Source organism: Oncorhynchus tshawytscha, linkage group LG04 (assembly GCF_018296145.1).
Source record: "Oncorhynchus tshawytscha isolate Ot180627B linkage group LG04, Otsh_v2.0, whole genome shotgun sequence".
NCBI classification, from domain to species: Eukaryota; Metazoa; Chordata; class Actinopteri; order Salmoniformes; family Salmonidae; genus Oncorhynchus; species Oncorhynchus tshawytscha.
Window position 1 is genome coordinate 18,642,516 of NC_056432.1, and position 20,434 is coordinate 18,662,949.

Here is a 20,434-nt window from a genome sequence, read left to right on the forward strand (position 1 = left end):
TGACTTGTGTTGCGGGCGGTGACTTGTGTTGCGGACGGTGACTTGGTTGAGGACGGTGACTTGTGTTGCAGACGGTGACTTGTTGTGGACGGTGACTTGTGTTGCGGACGGTGTGTGCTGCGGACGGTGACTTGTGTTGCAGACGGTGACTTGTGTTGCGGACGGTGACTTGTGTTGCGGACGATGACTTGTGTTGCGGACGTGTGTTGCGACGGTGACTTGTGTTGCGGACGTGTGTTGTGGACGGTGATTTGTTTTGCGGACGGTGACTTGTGTTGAGGACGGTGACTTGTGTTGCGGAAGGTGACTTGTGTTGCGGACGGTGACTTGTGTTGAGGACGGTGACTTGTGTTGAGGACGGTGACTTGTGTTGAGGACGGTGACTTGTGTTGCGGACGGTGACTTGTGTTGCGGACGGTGACTTGTGTTGCGGACGGTGACTTGTGTTGCGGACGGTGACTTGTATTGCGGACGGTGACTTGCGGACGGTGACTTGTGTTGCGGACGGTGACTTGTGTTGCGGACGGTGACTTGTGTTGCGGACGGTGACTTGTGTTGCGGACGGTGACTTGTGTTGCAGACGTGTGTTGCGGACGGTGACTTGTGTTGCGGACGGTGACTTGTGTAGCGGACGGTGACTTGTGTAGCAGACGGTGACTTGTGTAGCGGGCGGTGACTTGTGTTGAGGACGGTGACTTAGGTTGAGGACGGTGACTTGTGTTGCAGACGTGTGTTGTGGACAATGACTTGTGTTGCGGACGTGTGCTGCGGACGGTGACGGTGACGTGTGTTGCAGACAGTGACTTGTGTTGCAGACGTGTGTTGCAGACGATGACTTGTGTTGCGGACGTGTGTTGCGATCGATGACTTGTGTTGCGGACGTGTTGCAGACGGTGATTTGTGGACGGTGACTTGTGTTGAGGACGGTGACTTGTGTTGCGGAAGGTGACTTGTGTTGCGGAAGGTGACTTGTGTTGCAGACTTGTGTGACTTGTGTTGCGGACGGTGACTTGTGTTGCGGACGGTGACTTGTGTTCGGACGGTGACTTGTGTTGTGACTTGTGTAGTGGACGGTGACTTGTATTAGCGGACGGTGACTTGTGTTGAGGACGGTGACTTGTGTTGAGGACGGTGACTTGTGTTGCGGACGGTGACTTGTGGACGGTGACTTGTGTTGCGGACGGTGACTTGTGTTGCGGACGGTGACTTGTGTTGCAGACGTGTGTTGCGGACGGTGACTTGTGTTGCGGACGTGTGTTGCAGACGGTGACTTGTGTTGCGGACGGTGACTTGTGTTGAGGACGATGACTTGTGTTGCAGACGTGTGTTGTGGACGGTGACTTGTGTTGAGGACGGTGACTTGTGTTGAGGACGGTGACTTGTGTTGAGGAACGGTGACTTGTGTTGCGGACGGTGACTTGTGTTGCGGACGGTGACTTGTGTTGAGGACGGTGACTTGTGTTGCGGACGGTGACTTGTGTTGCGGACGGTGACTTGTGTTGCGGACGGTGACTTGTGTTGCGGACGGTGACTTGTGTTGCGGACGGTGACTTGTGTTGCGGACGGTGACTTGTGTTGCGGACGGTGACTTGTGTTGCAGACTTGTGTTGCAGACGTGTGTTGCGGACGGTGACTTGTGTTGCGGACGGTGACTTGTGTAGCGGACGGTGACTTGTGTAGCAGACGGTGACTTGTGTAGCGGGCGGTGACTTGTGTTGAGGACGGTGACTTAGGTTGAGGACGGTGACTTGTGTTGCAGACGTGTGTTGTGGACAATGACTTGTGTTGCGGACGTGTGCTGCGGACGGTGACGTGTGTTGCAGACAGTGACTTGTGTTGCAGACGTGTGTTGCAGACGATGACTTGTGTGCGGACGTGTGTTGCGATCGATGACTTGTGTTGCGGACGTGTGTTGTGGACGGTGATTTGTTTTGGACGGTGACTTGTGTTGAGGACGGTGACTTGTGTTGCGGAAGGTGACTTGTGTTGTGGAAGGTGACTTGTGTTGCGGACGGTGACTTGTGTTGCGGACGGTGACTTGTGTTGTGGTGACTTGTGGACGGACGGTGACTTGTGTTGTGGACGGTGACAGACTTGTGTTGCAGACGGTGACTTGTATTGCGGACGGTGACTTGTGTTGCGGACGGTGACTTGTGTAGCGGACGGTGACTTGTGTAGCGGACGGTGACTTGTGTAGAGGACGGTGACTTGTGTTGAGGACGGTGACTTGTGTTGAGGACGGTGACTTGTGTTGCAGACTTGTGTTGTGGACAATGACTTGTGTTGCGGACGTGTGTTGCGGACGGTGACGTGTTGCAGACGTGTGTTGCGGACGGTGACTTGTGTTGCGGACGTGTGTTGCAGACGGTGACTTGTGTTGCGGACGTGTGTTGCGATCGATGACTTGTGTTGCAGACGTGTGTTGTGGACGGTGACTTGTGTTGCGGACGGTGACTTGTGTTGAGGACGGTGACTTGTGTTGCGGGCGGTGACTTGTGTTGCGGACGGTGACTTGTGTTGCGGACGGTGACTTGTGTTGCGGAAGGTGACTTGTGTTGCGGAAGGTGACTTGTGTTGCGGAAGGTGACTTGTGTTGCGGAAGGTGACTTGTGTTGAAGGTGACTTGTGTTGTGGACGTGTGTTGCGGACGGTGACTTGTGTGCGGACGGTGACTTGTGTTGCGGACGGTGACTTGTGTTGCGGACGGTGACTTGTGTTGCGGATGGTGACTTGTGTTGTGGACGGTGACTTGTGTTGTGGACGGTGACTTGTGTTGCGGACGGTGACTTGTGTTACCCTCAATGCAGATCTCTGCTATCATGTGGCTATGGCCTCGGATGAAAACCTTCAGACAGTTGAGATCAGCTCTGATGTGCAAATTCACCACGTCCTCAAACTTTGACTTCTTAGAAGCTGAGGAGAGTGGGGTAGAGAGACATTGATGAAAGAGTAGTTCCTTTGTCCAAACGTAAAAGACGCTTTGATGAGAAGATGATTTTGTTTGCATCACAATACATCAAACGTCAAGTGGTCCATACAATGGCAGAGAATTTACATTTGGTTTAGCTAGCTACGTATTAGAAGGAGAATACATGGAGGACATGTGTCTACTCAATATCTCTACATGCAACAAATATACAGGAGGTATATTACCGAACCAAATTCTCTTCCACTTTCGACTAACTTTGATTCATGAAATAAATTCTAATACATTTCAACAGTGGAAAAGTCTTAGTTCCAGTAACCGGAATGGATTCCATGAAACTGATAATTACATGTTCTTTTTGCCACGGCCGATTCCTCCTTCTCGCCCTCATCCCCCTCTCCCTCCTCCCCCTCTCCCTCGTCCTCCTCTGCGATTTTGGGAAGCTCCTCCTTGCTAGGCACCGCCTCCTTGGTCGGGGGGAGGAGGCTGTTCAGGAAGTTCATGGCGTTGAGCAAAGCCTCCGTGTGCAGGTGTACATCCAGAGATGAGAAGTTCACCTGAGACAGAGATTTCACGCACACACCACCGTCACAATGAACACACTAACACAACTGAGCAGAGTACTGAGCTCAAATCAACATCATGTTGAAGTTCCAAATGTGGGTTAACACAGTTGTATTGTAAGATCTTACCTTTACTGTTTGTTCAGTGTTCTTGTACTGAGACTTGAATTCTGGCCCGTTCTTATCAGCCTGAAAGAGACATTGAAGCTTTTAGACCTGCTCTACTGTTAATCTACATTGGATGAAGAATGCATGAAACAGTGTTGACTGTGTGTGTGTGTGTGTGTGTGTGTGTGTGTGTGTGTGTGTGTGTGTGTGTGTGTGTGTGTGTGTGTGTGTACACCTTTGTGTACTCCAATGTGAGGAGGTCCTCCTCTGTGTTGTCTAGAGTTGTGATCAGGTGCACTTTCTTCTCCTCTGAATCTGGACAAGTATATCAAACCAGAAAATCATATCACACCAAAACCACACAGAGAAGTCTGCAGACATGCCACACAACCGCCAACGAGGAAGCAGCATATAACGTTTATTTCATAATGATCTAGACAATCATTTCTTCGCATTCCAAACGTAGCAAGGTGCACAGAGCTGTCTTGCTAATGTTCCAAAAATGCAATCGAGGGAAAAACACCATTCAAAAAACACACCAGATGCAAGACATTTCATGTGACATATGTTAAAAGCGTGGAAAGAGGGGTGATGTAAAGATGCAACAACTCAAATAGGTTGCTATCAAACATGACTAGATTACTACCTTTGAATGTGGTGGACAACGGAATAAAGTTCATTTGAAAAACAAATAGAACAGGAGAGAAATGCTGGTTTCAATGGCATAAACAGGCACATTCAAGTGTGGCTACCTTTTCTGGCGTCTCCCCTAATGTCAGAGCTGGTATGGAGAAGGCTGTAGCGAAGGCGCATAAGACTCAGATTTGTACATTCACGTATTTATGTAAATCTATGCTAATTATATTAAAACTATTATTTGAATATTGAAATGTTTAAGATACATTTTCGATAGTGAATTTCTGGATCAGTTAGTTGACAGGCCTACCTTTAAAAGACAACGATTCCCACCCACCCCCTCACCTACCCATATACTCTGAGCACTCTAGGCAGATCTCGCGTAGAAAGGTGTTAGATGTCATGTCGAAGGTGCGAATCTTTAGCTCGGTGCCGAGACGCTCGACGTCCAGGTGTAACACTGTGACCTCCTGGCCTCTAGACAGACGACACAGCTGAACAGACAGCTAGACAGCAGAATGAGGGAGTTCAAGTACACACATATACACACACAGCTTTATTAGCAATCAGTGTGAAAACATCTAAATTAAGTGTTTAAGGACTCTCTCACACACAGATGTATATTATGTTAAGCATACCTTGTTGATCTCAAACGTCATGAGGAACTCTGTCATGTTCTTCTTGGGGTCTTTCTTGACCAGACCTCTCTTCTTGACCGAGTCGGAGCGTTGCAGGGGGCTGGGCATGTTGTCGGGGAAGAACGGACTGTCGCCTATAGGAGAGCTGGGAGCATCGTAGAACAGGTCCTCCTCTGAGCCTGCACACACACACACACTTAAATGATAATGCCACACTAACGTCTGTCATGATCACAGTTGTGTGTATGCGTAAAGTACAAAGATCCATTTGTAATGGGCTGTATGGGCTGTATGTGTGCGTGCATGTCTCTCACCTGATTCCCATATGAGGGAGTTGCGCAGTTCAGACATGGTTGGTTGCCTGGGGGTTAGCTGAGGGGTGTACGACTGCTTTGGAGCCTGTGGAAGAAAAACAAGCAGAAATTAGACACGAACACACACACAACCCAATAGAAATCTATTTACACACAAAACAACAACCAACATTACAGTCAACCCACAGACAGGCAGAGAGGGAGAGTCAACCCACAGACAGGTAGAGAGAGAGAGAGTCAACCCACAGACAGGAAGAGAGAGAGAGAGAGTCAACCCACAGACAGGCAGAGAGAGGGAGAGGCAGAGAGAGAGAGAGAGTCAACCTACAGACAGGCAGAGAGAGAGAGAGAGAGAAAGAGTCAAGTCACAGACAGGCAGAAAGAGAGAGAGAGAGAGAGAGAGAGAGAGAGAGAGAGAGAGAGAGAGAAAGAGAGTCAACCCACAGACAGGCAGAGAGAAAGAGAGTCAACCCACAGACAGGAAGAGAGAGAGAGAGAGAGTCAACCCACAGACAGGCAGAGAGAGAGGGAAAGTCAACCCACAGACAGGCAGAGAGAGTCAACGAGAGAGAGTCAACCCACAGACAGGCAGAGAGAGGGAAAGTCAACCCACAGACAGGGAGAGAGAGAGAGCCAACGAGAGAGTCAACCCACAGACAGGCAGAGAGAGAGGGAAAGTCAACCCACAGACAGGCAGAGAGAGAGAGAGTCAACCCACAGACAGGAAGAGATAGAGAGAGAGAGAGTCAACCCACAGACAGGTAGAGAGAGTGAGTCAACCCACAGACCAACAGAGAGAGAGAGAGTCAACCCACAGACCGACACAGTCAACCCACAGACCGACAGTCAACCCACAGACAGACAGAGAAAGTCAACCCATAGACAGGCAGAGAGACTTCCAGTAGTTAGTACCTTAGGTGTAGAGTGTGTGTTGGTGCTGCGCGGGGCCGGCCTGCTCTCCGGCAGCGGGATGCTGTTAATCAGCTCCAGCACGGCCCGCACCTTATCATCAGAGATCCTCAGAGACAAGAGAGGCATCTCCCCGAAGATCTTAAACCTGACACACACGCACACACACACTTTATTCATATCATTCATCTGACCAGCTTTTTGACAAACACGATTATACATAGTGGTAGTCCAAAAAAGGCATCGCACCCACCCCTCTCTCTCTACCCCAGAACCAACCCACCCCTCTCTCTCCACCCTAGAACCCACCCACCCCTCTCTCTCCACCCCAGAACCAACCCACCCCTCTCTCTCCACCCCAGAACCAACCCACCCCTCTCTCTCCACCCCAGAACCAACCCACCCCTCTCTTTCCACCCCAGAACCCACCCACCCCTCTCTCTCCACCCCAGAACCAACCCAACCCTCTCTCTCCACCCCAGATCCCACCCACCCCTCTCTCTCCACCCCAGAACCAATCCACCCCTCTCTCTCCACCCCAGAACCAATCCACCCCTCTCTCCACCCCAGAACCAACCCACCCCTCTCTCCATCCCAGAACCCACCCACCCCTCTCTCTCCACCCCAGAACCCGCCCGCCCACCCTCCCACCCCTCTCTCTCCACCCCAGAACCCACCCACCCCCCCTCTCTCTACCCCAGAACCCACCCACCCCTCTCTCTCCACCCCAGAACCAACCCACCCCTCTCTCTCCACCCCAGAACCAACCCACCCCCTCTCTCCACCCCAGAACCAACCCACCCCTCTCTTTCCACCCCAGAACCCACCCACCCCTCTCTCTCCACCCCAGAACCAACCCAACCCTCTCTCTCCACCCCAGATCCCACCCACCCCTCTCTCTCCACCCCAGAACCAATCCACCCCTCTCTCTCCACCCCAGAACCAATCCACCCCTCTCTCTCCACCCCAGAACCAACCCACCCCTCTCTCCATCCCAGAACCCACCCACCCCCTCTCTCCACCCCAGAACCCGCCCGCCCACCCTCCCACCCCTCCAGAACCCACCCACCCACCCCCTCCTCCTCCACCCCTCTCTCTACCCCAGAACCCACCCCTCTCCCCTCCCTCTTACTTGGGCATGCGTGAGTCTGTGACCACCATGGCTCTGCTGAACACCACCTTGACATCAACAGGCTCCAGGATGTGGAGGGCCGATTGCTTCAGCTTACGGGCTTTCCTCCAGTCCCCGTCTAATACACAACACAACAACCACCGTTAAGCCTAATTTAACTATATTCTACCTAAGTATGCAACGCAAGAACGCAATAAGCTACAGAAAACGACTTCCCTGCATAGTTGTGTCACATGACACATTTTGGGCAGATAATTGTATGCGTGTGTGTGTACCTGGTTTGCTGTAGAGGAACTGTAGGCTGCTGAGCTTGATGTTGAAGCTGTCGTAGGCTTGGGACATGATGTCCTGTATAGTCCTGCTCCCTACAGAGAGCTGGGGTAGCCCCTTTCTGCTCAGACTAGACACCTGATAACACAATGGCATAGAACGGGGATTTTCAAACTTTTCTTCCCAGGCAATAAAGCCCTTTTCATCTGCTACCTCAGAGTCGGATGAACAGCTATTATGCCAAATGTTCCTGTAGACTTCCAGTTATTGTGCTAACGCTAGTTAGCATTGGCTTGTGAAACTCCCTCTAACTTCCTTCATACTGGACATAGAGACATTCAAATGGTTTCCATGACGGTATTCTGTTACAGCTAGCGATATTCATAAACTAATCATTTTTCACGTACCAAAATACCCCAAATAGTTTTTCAAAACAAAGCTAAAATGTATGGACCCCAGTTTGAAAATCCCTGTCATAGCACACCTGGATGAGGTCCTGTTTATTATGCAGGGTTCGGCTGCCTGGGGCTAGTAAACTAAACAGTCAGGCAAGTTGAGTCTGCTCAGTGGTTGCCTTATTGGGCAAGTGAAATTTAGCAACATGACAGGATCAATCACAGTTTGCAAATTTTACGTACATCGTCTCTCACTCACTCAGGTCAGATCGAACCGCTGTCTCTACACAAACATGTGTGCTGTCTCAATTGAAGTGACCTACCTTGAAGTGACCCAGGTCCAATAGCATGAGGTTCTGAGTGGAGTCGTAGAAGCCGGTTTGGGGCACGATCACGTAGGAGGCCATGAGGTTGACGTTCAGATCCAGAACCTTCTGGGTCTCAATCACGTACATCAGCCCTGCAGACAATATATAATGGACGGCATACTTCAACACGTTCTTACATAATATAGGATATGAAAGGGGAGGGAGGGGTGTCTGTCAATAGGAAATAAGAAGTATGGATTGGAGATTGAGGTCAATGAGGCGGATATCCTGGCTGATTAATCATAAGTTTACCTCACCAACCTCCATGTCCATAGAAAATAAATGAATAGATCTCTATATTTGGGCCTGCCGCATATGTAAACAAATCCATCAGTGCTGTGTTTCAGCCCAGGAAAGTGAGTGTGGCCTGTCAGTCAGAGCTAGAGGCGGGGCTCTGACCTGTGGAGGTGCGGTCTCGGAACTGTTCCAGCTTCATGAGAGTGGCGTTGGTCAGCTCGTCTAGCTGGAGGTCATCAGGCGGCAAGAAGAACGCAGACATGCTGTTCACCGTCACCTGCCGGAGGGAGACACAGGTACCCATGTTGTTACACTTGCAAACACACTCATTTTGTTCTAACAACTCCACGCCAGATTGAACCGAGGAACAACTGATATAGTAATGTAAACAGGTACACACCCACACACCCACACACCCACACACACACACACACACTAACAGCGTCATAGATGATCTCCAGAGGCTGGGACTCGACGTGGAGCCGCTGGTCAGCACTCTCATCCAGAGGGTTGGTCTCAAACAGGATGTCAAGCAGGGGGGTCCCTGTTACCGTGGCAGCCTTCCTCGACGACAGCAGCGTGGGCGCCGGACGATTATTGGCCAGTCCTTTCACCTCAAACAGACTAAGCTGGGCCGACAGCCTGAGGGCAACAACAACAACAACACCAGCAGCATCAGAACCAAGGGCAGAGAGTGGAGGGAGCAGTGGAAGAGAGAGAAGTCTGGAGAGCGAGAAAGGGGGAGAGAGAAAGGGGAGATAGATGAGGGAAAAGCAAAGGGGGAGAACGAGAGAGATACCAACAAACCGAGCATCGCAAAATAGTGTCGTCAGCTGTTCTCAAGTTTGCTCTTGGACTATGGCACGACAACAAAAACCTGGCAACAATATCCCATTGATAAAGCACTACAACAGGGAAGGAGGGGGAAGTATTTAAACGCAGGGTCTGTTCACAAGTGTACAGAGTTACTGATTATAAATAGATTTTGTTGAACAGATATGATATTCTGTCATGTAAATTTTGACATCATGTCAGCTCTTCATTTCTGTGTGTAACGTTCTGAATGTTTCCCCCCACTGAACACACCCCAGAGTGTGTACTGTGCATACTTAATGGCTTGTGCTCCGGGCCTCTGGGTCAGCATGGATTTCAGGTCTTCAACTGTGACCTTGAGGATTTCATTCTGATCCTTGTTGTCTTTCATTGAGAAAGACATCCTCTTCATGTGAAAATGTATCTTTATGTCCTCAAACTGAAAAAACAAAATGAGAGAGGGACAAGAGATTGTGAATAGTGTCCTGGGTTATCTTTCTATATCCAGGGATTGCTGTACTGCACTACGATGTGTAGGAAATATACAGTAGCCACTCACGTTCTTTGGCAGGTTGTGATTGACAGCTACCTCACTGTAGCCAATGGCGGTGTAGAGTTTGGCCTTCTCGGCAGGAGTCATAAGCTCACCAAAAGCTGAGGAGAATAAAGATTTTTATTTTTATATTGTCCATAAAATGTGTCTAGCTTCACAAAAACAAACATTAAAACATCATCCTCATCAGGAGCACCTTATCATCAAGATTATTTCAAATCAACTTTACAAAAGGGAAGAAAATGCTAAATGCAATTCCAAGTGCGCAATTAAATCCAAGTCAAAGACATAACTGGTCCAAAACCATTATCATCATCATCATCATCATCATCAGGAGCACCTTGTTATCAACATGATTCAATACTTGATCATTCATAGGGTGGGACAGGACAGGGTTAAAGGGAAATGTCAAATATTCATCATCTTCAGCACCACCCCGACATCAACATGATTCAATACTTGATCATTCATAGGGTGGGACAGGACAGGGTTAAAGGGAAATGTCAAATATTCATCATCTTCAGCACCACCCCGACATCAACATGTGAAAATGACACATTTCTATGTTTTGAAGTAAAAAAGATAAGTGTTTCCAATGACATCATCAACCAAGACAATTAATAGGCAATGCCAGCTCATAATTGGTTAAAATCACACAATGCACCCCGATGATATCATTTTGAAACCAGCTGAATGACACACAGTAAACCAGCTGAATGATTGGCACGTTGGCCTTATGAGAAGAGGCAAGGCGACCTGTAGAAGACTAAGCATTGGTGCCCTGGTAGCCTACTCGTCTGATCTCATTTATTGCTGATATGTCTGTCTAAATCCAAGGACACTCTCCTCTCACGGTGCCCATGCATCTCTTTGCAAAGTAACAACTTTGATTTGCTGCCAATTTCTCCCAATAAAATAAATGTTTGGTTGGTTCAGAATGTATGTGCCGATGCGGTCTTCTAAACTCCAAACGTGCTTCACCTGTGTCAGAGGATTCTGCGGAAAGGAGCGACAGCCTCCTGGACAATGGACGGTTTTTATTTTTTATTTCACCTTTATTTAACCAGGTAGGCAAGTTGAGAACACGTTCTCATTTACAATTGCGACCTGGCCAAGATAAATTAAAGCAGTTCGAAACATACAACAACACAGAGTTACACATGGAGTAAAACAAACATACAGCAATAATACAGTATAAAAATAAGTCTATATACAATGTGAGCAAATGAGGTGAGATAAGGGAGGTAAAGGCAAAAAAAAGGGCCATGGTGGCGAAGTAAATACAATATAGCAAGTAAAACACTGGAATGGTAGATTTGCAGTGGAAGAATGTGCAAAGTAGAAATAGAAATAATGGGGTGCAAAGGAGCTAAATAAATAAATTAAATACAGTAGGGGGAGAGGTAGTTGTTTGGGTTAAATTATAGATGGGCTATGTGCAGGTGCAGTAATCTGTGAGCTGCTCTGACAGCTGGTGCTTAAAGCTAGGGAGATAAGTGTTTCCAGTTTCAGAGATTTTTGCAGTTCGTTCCAGTCATTGGCAGCAGAGAACTGGAAGGAGAGGCGGCCAAAGGAAGAATTGGTTTTGGGGGTGACCAGAGAGATATACCTGCTGGAGCGCGTGCTACAGGTGGGTGCTGCTATGGTGACCAGCGAGCTGAGATAAGGGGGACTTTACCTAGCAGGGTCTTGTAGATGACCTGGAGCCAGTGGGTTTGGCGACGAGTATGAAGCGAGGGCCAGCCAACGAGAGCGTAGAGGTCGCAGTGGTGGCTTTGGTGACAAAACGGATGGCACTGTGATAGACTGCATCCAATTTATTGAGTAGGGTATTGGAGGCTATTTAGTAAATGACATCGCCGAAGTCAAAGATCGGTAGGATAGTCAGTTTTACGAGGGTATGTTTGGCAGCATGAGTGAAGGATGCTTTGTTGCGAAATAGGAAGCCAATTCTAGATTTAACTTTCGATTAGAGATGTTTGATGTGAGTCTGGAAGGAGAGTTTACAGTCTAAGCAGACACCTAGGTATTTGTAGTTATCTACATATTCTAAGTCAGAACCGTCCAGAGTAGTGATGTTGGAAAAGCGGGCAGGTGCAGGCAGCGATCGGTTGAAGAGCATGCATTTAGTTTTATTTGTATTTAAGAGCAATTGGAGGCCACGGAAGGAGAGTTGTATGTCATTGAAGCTCGCCTGGAGGGTTGTTAACACAGTGTCCAGAGAAGGGCCAGAAGTATACAAGAATGGTGTCGTCTGCGTAGAGGTGGATCAGAGACTCACCAGCAGCAAGAGTGACATCATTGATGTATACAAAGAAGAGAGTCGTTCCACGAATTGAACCCTGTGGCACCCCCATAGAGACTGCCAGAGGCCCGGACAACAGGCCCTCCGATTTGACACACTGAACTCTATCAGAGTAGGTGGTGAACCAGGCGAGGCAATCATTTGAGAAACCAAGGCTAAAGGACTAGGCCGAGGAACAACATGCACAGTGGATTGACAGGAATTCTCCACCTCAATATCAGTATGGGGTCTTTTCAAGTGACTTGTTTCGCCATTGTCAATTTTTGTAGCTAGGTTTGTACTTGGTAGGCCTACAATGCCATTTAACTAGCCACTGCCTACTTCAAGCTTGCAAGCCAAAAAGATTGCAGCTGTGGCTGAATGCTGGCACTAAGACATTCTGCGTTTATTTATTAGTCAAAGTGAGACCCCATATCAAACGTGAAATGTCTCAATTAATAAGAATGTATGTACAAAATGGAGCATGGTGATTGGGTATATGGGCAGTCTCACCTCCGGTCTTGACCTCCTTGGACTTGGCGCCGTCATCTCCTGACCAGCCGGACCACATCCAGCCCAACCAGCCCTGAGATTCCTCCTCCACCTTCACCCCCGGACGAAAGATACGCAGACCCGCCTTGCTCGCCTGGAACAACCAACCATTGCTGGTCACAGTCTACACATAACGCCTCAGACACAACCACTAGCTGGAACCACTGTTAGTTAGACTGTGACCACGTGTTGCACTGGTGGTTACGCTATGGCAGTGTGACTAAGTAGGGTTATTTCAGTCATGCTTTACTGCCATTTTGAACAAATGAGTTAGTTGACGGACAGACAGGCTAAACACATTACAGTAGATGCAGAGAAGAGAGGTAGTTAGCTAGGAATAATTCAACAGATAGCTCAATCCGTACCTCCATCTCAGCTTGCTGCCTGGCCAGCGTGATGTTAAAAATATCCAGAGTCCGCTCAGTCTCCTGGGCACATGGAGGGAAAGATGGATCCATTAAAACAGTTCCCGGACCGTTATGGGAATCGATCAATTATTACTTCATCAATTACTTAACGTCCATCAATCAATGCAGCAGAGTAGAGAAAAGGACTGGGGTTGCAACTCTGAAAGCGAGGGAGGAGTAGGCCCTTCTCAATCTCCACCACACCTGGGTTCAAAGAGCATTTTGTTTTCTTTTAAATACTTTGAGTGCCTGATTGAGTCAGCCCGAAGTGCCAGATGGGCAAGGCTTGAACTTTGGGGAGTATTCCATTGGTCAAATTACAGCCAGGCAAGCTCAATCAAGCACTGCTCAAGTTTTGGAAACAAAACAAATACTATTTGAATGCAGGTCTGGGTTCCACTCTTTAGGGAACGCAATGGAAAATGTTTCAAAACCTTTTGCAATAGAACATTTTAATGTGTGCTTCTTTTTGAACAAGTCCAAGTAGTCCCTTCCTATTTGCCAGTTTTCCTCCATTTGGTGCCTAATGAACATGACCCTGATCTCCACACACCTCCACTTCCCTGAGCAGCTTCTCAGTGGGCTTCTTGTTGGTGATCTTGGACTTGTAGAGCGCTCTGTAACACTTGACTGTCTGCCGGTGGCGGTGGATGCGCTGCCACGACCACATGTGCAGCCGTGGCTTCACGTCCACCTCCATGATGCCCATAATCACATACTGCCACCTAGATGAAAACACAAGCAGAGTGACAGTCACAATGGGCCTAGTCTGTGTAAATCACTGTAACTCAATTGATTGGAAAAATGTGTCTAATAATCTTATACTGGGTGGCATGCAACATGACACAATTATCATTCACTGCCTAAACATTAACAATAACCACAATTGTCATCAATACATCAAGAGAAAAAGGTTTAAGTATTTTTTTGTATAAGAAACAAAAGAGTGAGTGTTGACCATATGTAGGCGTTGGTGTGCACGTGGAATTGCGGCCGGTATTTCCTGTACGGCAGGTTGCGTGACATCATATCCACCGAGCCCAGGAGCTCCAGAATGCTGATATACTGCAGAGAGGGAAAGGATCAGAGTTCAGGGGTTAACGAAGAAGACAGAGAGGGAAATAATAAACCCGATTTTATATTGGTAAAAATACTGTAACATTTCAAATAGACAGGATAGCAAAATTGTGGAAATTGCATGTATCAGTGTCCTTCTCTGTGGTTAAATAATAGCCACCCTCCTTATTATGCACATAGTTGAAGTCACAATGCAGATTCTAATGAGTTTTACAGTATTTTTGGGGGCAAATGTGCTCTTTTGCTCGAAGAAAATTGTAGCCCTTTCTCGCCCTCTCTTTCATGGCCTCTCTCCCGTCTCACCTGTGGCCTGTTCAGCTCCACGGCCACCTCTCTCAGGTTGACTACCAAGTCTACCTTGGGTGAAGAGAAGTTTACGTCTGACCGGGGGTTCATGCTCAGCTTCGCATTGGCCGTTATCGGACGAAAAACTGCCAGCATTGAACAGGAAAATTAGGTTAATAAGGATATGATACCGAATTAAACAACAATTCAACAGTGGGTTTAAATAATGAGAAAACGTATTCAATTACAATACACTCAAATGACTGATTTGATTTCCTGTATCAGGTGGATGGCAACATGAATACCAAGACTGATCCAGACGATGAATGATGTCACACCCCTGTATCGACTAGGCAACACTCACTGAAATCGTGTTTCATGGGGGTAGAACTGTAGATATCCATGCTGTTCTGGAGGCATCGCTGTGGAAACGACAGGCAGGAAGAGACACTTAATTAGACATCATAGATAGACATCACTCTCACTTAAGAGACTCACCGCTCAGCAACGGTGCTGAATGATGACACGTTCACTCACCAGGGCCTCGTCTGGCATGTGATTGGAGTACAGCATTGAGTTCACGTTCCAGTAGGCAAAGAGATTGTCCAACTGGACAAGCTGAGGAGGAAAAAGCACAACAGAAAACAGCTTAGAATGCTGTTGACAGTACAATAGTGTCATAATGTATGTAAAACTCATCTACAGAATAACCATTGCTGTAAAGAATACTCTACCTTGAAAAACAGCTTGGCTTTCTCATTCAGAAGACAAGGTTTCCAGTTCTCATCTGCGGTCTGTGGGGTAACACAGTTTTGGGGTTGAGAAGTTACGTGATCCTGTTTCAGCATCAGACCACAAATAGACCATAACTCTGACCACAACCATAACAAAACCAAAGCATGGATTGCTGTCATACCTTGTCCATAGACTGCTTACAGGGTAAGGAAACCAATATCACATATTGTCATTTGGGTGAACTATCCCTTTAACCACGGCAATATCACATATCCCACATCCAGATGTTAACTAAATCGAACCGCTGCAATTTAGATTGTACATCATCCACAATGAATGACAGATTTCATGAGAAGGCGACACACAACATTACCTGAAGGCTGAGGTTCTGTAGAGACATTCCAAATGATAATGGGCATTTGGGATTGGTGACCTGAGAAAGAGAAGAGAGAAAGAGATGAGAGGAGAAAGAAAGAAACTTACAGTAATGCAACACAGTAGTAATATACATAGTTCTAGTACTGTAGAACAAGTGTAGTACTACTGTAGTACACTAGGCAGAATACTCACGTCATCCTCATAGCGGATGTGGATGTTGGAGATCTTCACCTGAAGGTTCTTGATCACCTGTGTCACCAGTTTCTCCACAAAGGTGTCTTGTTTCTCAAGTGCTGGGTTTTCTGTGACACCAATGAACATGATATAAGAACACATGCATTAAAGTCACAGTCCTGAGTCTGTGTTTTAACCCAAAGGCAGCCCCGCCAAGGGGTGCATCTGGGGAAATGTAAACACTGACTGACAGTCTGAGATGCACATGACGGTTTTAAACATTTTGAAGCTATACATAACTTACAAAGACTCAAAATGTATAATATTGTAACTAACTGCCAAAAACAGACAGACACATGAACTCTGACCTTGTTCCGCTGCTTTCTGTTTGGTCTCTTCGATCCTCTGCAGCTCCCTCTGACGAGCCTCCTGGAGCTGTTTCTCCTCCTTCTCTGCATCATACTTTATACCTGAAACATGCAAAGACATAGGCTACCCATTAACAAAAGCAAAGACACATGCACACACACAAACTACAGCTAGGGTTCATGCATATCGGTGATACGGTCAGGTTCTCACTGGCTGTGGGCACGATGAGCAGGTAAACTCCATCCAGTGTAGCTTCCACTGACTGGGTGTACAGATTCTTCCATGGAATCTTCAGCTCCAAACGTCCTGACAGAACCACACACACAAACACACAGCAGAGGAAAAGAACAAATAGAAAGAGGTTGAAGAGTGAGAAAGAGGGAGTAGGAGGGAGGCACTATTGTAAATGTCATAGGGTTACGGTAGGTGTTGGGTTGAGAGTCATCGTACAAATCTTACCTATATGTCCGGCTCTTACTTTAAAAGGAATGTCAAGTTGACTCTGAAACAAGAACAAAAATATTCAGCACAATATAATGTCAATGTACCTACATAATTAACAACTGATACGTTTAGCAGTAGGCCTAGCCATTCATGTTAAACCTACCAAGGCATTTTCCTTTATTTCAAGATTTCTGAGCACAGCATCACCTAGGGGGGGAAAAAGCATATTAGTTTAAAAAGACTCAAGAAGCACTGTTACATGAATATACAGCGCTAATAGATACATAGTACCATGAGGTTGGAAACATATAGGGCTGAGCCTAAGCTGACAAATAAGTTTGCCTCATTACACTATACAAATATTGGCAAGCGGCACCTTATGTTATCATGTGCTCTGTCTGTTGGCCAGGTGTCAGGCTTTGGACTTACAACTCCAAGTATCATATCTTTCTGGTTGTGCAACTTTTAGGTGCAATGACTGCAACCAAATGCTTCCTGTAGTTGTTGATCAGACTCTCACATCGCAGTGGAGGAATTTTGGCCCACTCTTCATGCAGAAATGCAACATTTATGGGTTTTCAAGCATGAACTGCTCATTTCAAGTCCTGCCACATCAACTCAATTGGGATTAGACCATTCCAAAATTGACTAGGCCATTCCAAAATTTCAAATGTTTTGCTTTTTAGCCATTTTCATCTAGACTTGATTGCGTGTTTTGGATCATTGTCTTGCTGCATGACCCAGCTGCACTTCAGCTTCAGCTCACAGACGGATGATCTGACAATCTCCTGTAGAATTCTCTGATATGCTTGACCGTTGGTATGAGGCTCTTACTGTGGAATGCTTTGTTTGGTTTTCGCCAGGCATAATGGGACCCATGATGTGATGTACAAAAAGTTGACTCAAGTTTGCCAAACACATCTGGAAGCACCTGGATGATTATCAAGACTCTTGGAAGAATGTTCTATGGACAGATGATTCAAAAGTATAACTTTTTGGATGACATGCCTGGCGAAAACCAAAAGCTGCCTTCCACAGTAAGAACCTCATACCAATGCTAAAGCATGGTGGTGGAGGTGTGATGGTTTGGGGATGCTTTGCTGCCTTAGGACCTGGACCACTTGCCTTAAAAGAAGGAACCATGAATTCTGCTCTGTATCAGAGAATTCTACAGGAGAATGTCAGGCCATCCGTTGAAGCACAGCTGGGTCATGCAGCAAGACAATGATCCAAAACACACAATCAAGTCTACATAAAAATGGCTTAAAAGCAACAAATTTTACATTTTGGAATGGCCTTGTCAAAGTCCAGATCTAATCCCAATTGATATGTTGTGGCAGGACTTGAAATGTGCAGTTCATGCATGAATACCCACAAATGTCACTGAGTTAAAGCAGTCCTGCATGGAAGAGTGAGCCAAAATTTCTCCACAGCGACAATAGAGACTGACCAACTACAGGAAGTGTTTGGTTGGAGTCATTGCAGCTAAAGGTGGCACCGGTTATTGAGTGTAAGGGGGCAATACATTTTTTACAGAGCATCATTGGGTGTTGCATAACTTTGTTTATGAAATAAATTAAATAAGTATGTAATTGTTGTGTTACTTGTTCACTCAGATAATATTAGGTTTTGGTTGAAGAGCTGATAAAAATCACTTTAAAAAATATGCAAAATTGGCCACGTGTCAAATCTTTGCAGACGGGAGAAGTATGATATTGAATAATCTGTGAATGGAAAATGTTGCAACTGTGGTGGGGATCATACTCCGAACTGCCTTGAGTGCCCTGTTAGGGTGAATGAGGTCGAGGTGTCAAAGATCAGGGCTGCGTAACGATTCTCCTATGTGGAGGCCCGTGAAGAGAGTTGAAGGGGCAAGAGGCAACAGTGTTGAAGATATGGTGGTGGATGAATTGAAACCAGTTGCTTGTGTTTGAAGTCAATCAAGTGATCTGGATACACTCACTGTGAAGGTGGATTTTGTGGCATTTATAGCCACAGTGATTAATTGTACAGCACAAGTGTCTAAGATGTCCAAGAAGCTGGATATCATATCTGCAGCCGAGAAGTTTTTTGGGCTCCAAGACTTCACGGCAGAAGCAGTACAAGGACTATGGTCCTAGGAAATGTCCAGCCCTTACAGGAGGCTTCTGAGCTTGTATTGGGACCTGATTAGAATGAGGTTTTTACAGAAAAGCAGGTAGATTAAAAAATTAAAAAAATTAAAAATGTGTTTATAGTTTGTCTATTTATTTTTACTCGAATGTTTTCCTTTTTGGGATCCTTATTATCCACACGCACAGTAAATGGCGGAATGCACTTCTAATTGTTGCGAACGCCATTATACCATAGAAGAAGACAAATAATAAGAAACGGGCGTGACCACACTTGGACTCCAGCCAAACAAAAAACTTTGGCTTTTTGGGGGGTAGGGCTTGCGAGCAAACCTGTGAAGATGGCTACCTGGGCTAGTTGACTGATGTAGGCTAGCAAACGTAGCTACCTAGTTAGCAAATAAAACTCCATAATAGCTAGCCAGTTGCCAACAAAACCTTAACAAGCAAGCATAGTAGCAATACTTTCCCTCAGCAAACCAGCCATGTCTTACTCTGGGAAACACACTTTTCACGGCACTTCGATACTAGTAACGTTACCGAAGTGACTTTTTCGTAGCAGGTTAGGAAATGGACCAGGGCTATCCAAAATCACTTCGTATTTAAGTGCCGTGAAAATAGTGTGCCCGTTGTCTCGCAAACCATAACACTTAATCGTCAAAGTAACGTTACCTCCCCAAATCCCGAGCTTGAGTTGTGAGGTGTCAAGGTTCACAACGTAGTCCCCCAGAAACCTGTTTAGGACATCTACCACCACGCTTTCGAATACCATGTTGCTGTGTCGTTCACCTCTCGGTCACCATGTTAAGTTGTTTACATTAAGTTTCTCTTGACTAGCTAGCTACCTGTCGCGCCTAGTCCTGTTTCTCAAGCATTTGGTTGCGTCAGTAGAGTAGTGGTGGGGAGTCAATTCCAAAATAATCGATTCCTTGCCAGTCGACTCCCATTTCTAGTTGTCAAGCTTCGATTCCACTATGAATAGACTCCTAAGGTTCAGTATTTTTGCAACAGAGGAAACTATTTGACGTCGCCTACTTCGAGAACAAACTCTCGCATCTTTCACAGCTATGGGGGTGCAATACACAGCGAAGAAAGAGAGGGAGAGACGGCAGAGGCACAGCCAGGCATAGACATGTCGACCATCAGGCAGAAAGTCAGAACCGTGCATCGGTAATCAAAATGTATAGCGTTGGCTATCGCAATGGTGTATATTAAAATGGAAGAGCAGGCGAGGGAGAGAGAGGATGGGGCCAAGCAGACAGACTGTCGGAATAGGCGCTTAAACGATATTTTGGTCATCTGTATCTCGCAGTGGCTTGTAAATTCACCTAAAGTATTTTAAAGTATATATTAAGCTCCCAATGAGTATGATTAAAATATTCGTCATAGTGCCAGTGAATTGAAATTAAACATAGCCAAATTCATGTTTAATTAGGCCTAAATGTGCAATAAAACGTATTGTGCTTATAGATTATTTAACGAAACCCTGGCTGGCTGTTGATGTCCTGTGGGCGGCAGGTAGCCTAGAGCGTTGGGCCAGTAACCGAAAGGTTGTTGGATCGAATCCCCGAGCTGACAAGGTAAAAATATGTCGTTCTGCCCCTTAGCAAGGCAGTTAACCCACTGTTCCCCGAGTGCCGTAGACGTGGATCTCGATTATGGCAGCCCCGCACCTCTCTGATTCAGAGGGGGTGGGTTAAATGCGGAAGACACATTTCAGTTGAATGCATTCAGTAATAGAACTAGGTTTTCGCTC

At 46.6% G+C, this 20,434-nt stretch overlaps 1 protein-coding gene across 4 annotated transcripts in view; it reads right to left on the reverse strand.

Annotated features, from left to right (window-relative positions):
• LOC112249461 (vacuolar protein sorting-associated protein 13A-like) overlaps positions 1 to 19,652 on the reverse strand; it is an 80,323-nt gene extending 60,671 nt beyond the window's left edge. For 2 of the 4 annotated variants that reach the window (XM_042320416.1, XM_042320414.1), the window contains exons 1-30: positions 19,351 to 19,650; positions 16,731 to 16,774; positions 16,583 to 16,625; positions 16,334 to 16,429; positions 16,123 to 16,224; positions 15,773 to 15,882; positions 15,576 to 15,635; positions 15,202 to 15,261; positions 15,005 to 15,085; positions 14,832 to 14,889; positions 14,486 to 14,613; positions 14,064 to 14,170; positions 13,659 to 13,830; positions 13,064 to 13,126; positions 12,660 to 12,792; positions 9,869 to 9,963; positions 9,606 to 9,748; positions 8,937 to 9,138; positions 8,659 to 8,773; positions 8,215 to 8,351; positions 7,502 to 7,634; positions 7,227 to 7,344; positions 6,098 to 6,242; positions 5,186 to 5,270; positions 4,872 to 5,050; positions 4,583 to 4,739; positions 3,833 to 3,912; positions 3,619 to 3,678; positions 3,276 to 3,483; positions 2,797 to 2,913 (exon numbers count right to left, since the gene is read on the reverse strand). In XM_042320416.1, coding sequence (XP_042176350.1) covers positions 2,797 to 2,913; positions 3,276 to 3,483; positions 3,619 to 3,678; positions 3,833 to 3,912; positions 4,583 to 4,739; positions 4,872 to 5,050; positions 5,186 to 5,270; positions 6,098 to 6,242; positions 7,227 to 7,344; positions 7,502 to 7,634; positions 8,215 to 8,351; positions 8,659 to 8,773; positions 8,937 to 9,138; positions 9,606 to 9,748; positions 9,869 to 9,963; positions 12,660 to 12,792; positions 13,064 to 13,126; positions 13,659 to 13,830; positions 14,064 to 14,170; positions 14,486 to 14,613; positions 14,832 to 14,889; positions 15,005 to 15,085; positions 15,202 to 15,261; positions 15,576 to 15,635; positions 15,773 to 15,882; positions 16,123 to 16,224; positions 16,334 to 16,429; positions 16,583 to 16,625; positions 16,731 to 16,774; positions 19,351 to 19,450 — 3,331 coding nt within the window. In that variant the 5' untranslated portion in view covers positions 19,451 to 19,650. Of the gene's footprint in view, positions 1 to 2,796; positions 2,914 to 3,275; positions 3,484 to 3,618; positions 3,679 to 3,832; positions 3,913 to 4,582; positions 4,740 to 4,871; positions 5,051 to 5,185; positions 5,271 to 6,097; positions 6,243 to 7,226; positions 7,345 to 7,501; positions 7,635 to 8,214; positions 8,352 to 8,658; positions 8,774 to 8,936; positions 9,139 to 9,605; positions 9,749 to 9,868; positions 9,964 to 12,659; positions 12,793 to 13,063; positions 13,127 to 13,658; positions 13,831 to 14,063; positions 14,171 to 14,485; positions 14,614 to 14,831; positions 14,890 to 15,004; positions 15,086 to 15,201; positions 15,262 to 15,575; positions 15,636 to 15,772; positions 15,883 to 16,122; positions 16,225 to 16,333; positions 16,430 to 16,582; positions 16,626 to 16,730; positions 16,775 to 19,350 lie in introns of all 4 variants that reach the window. The other 2 variants (XM_042320413.1, XM_042320412.1) reach the window with 2 other exon arrangements.
• Positions 19,653 to 20,434: the final 782 nt, after the last annotated feature.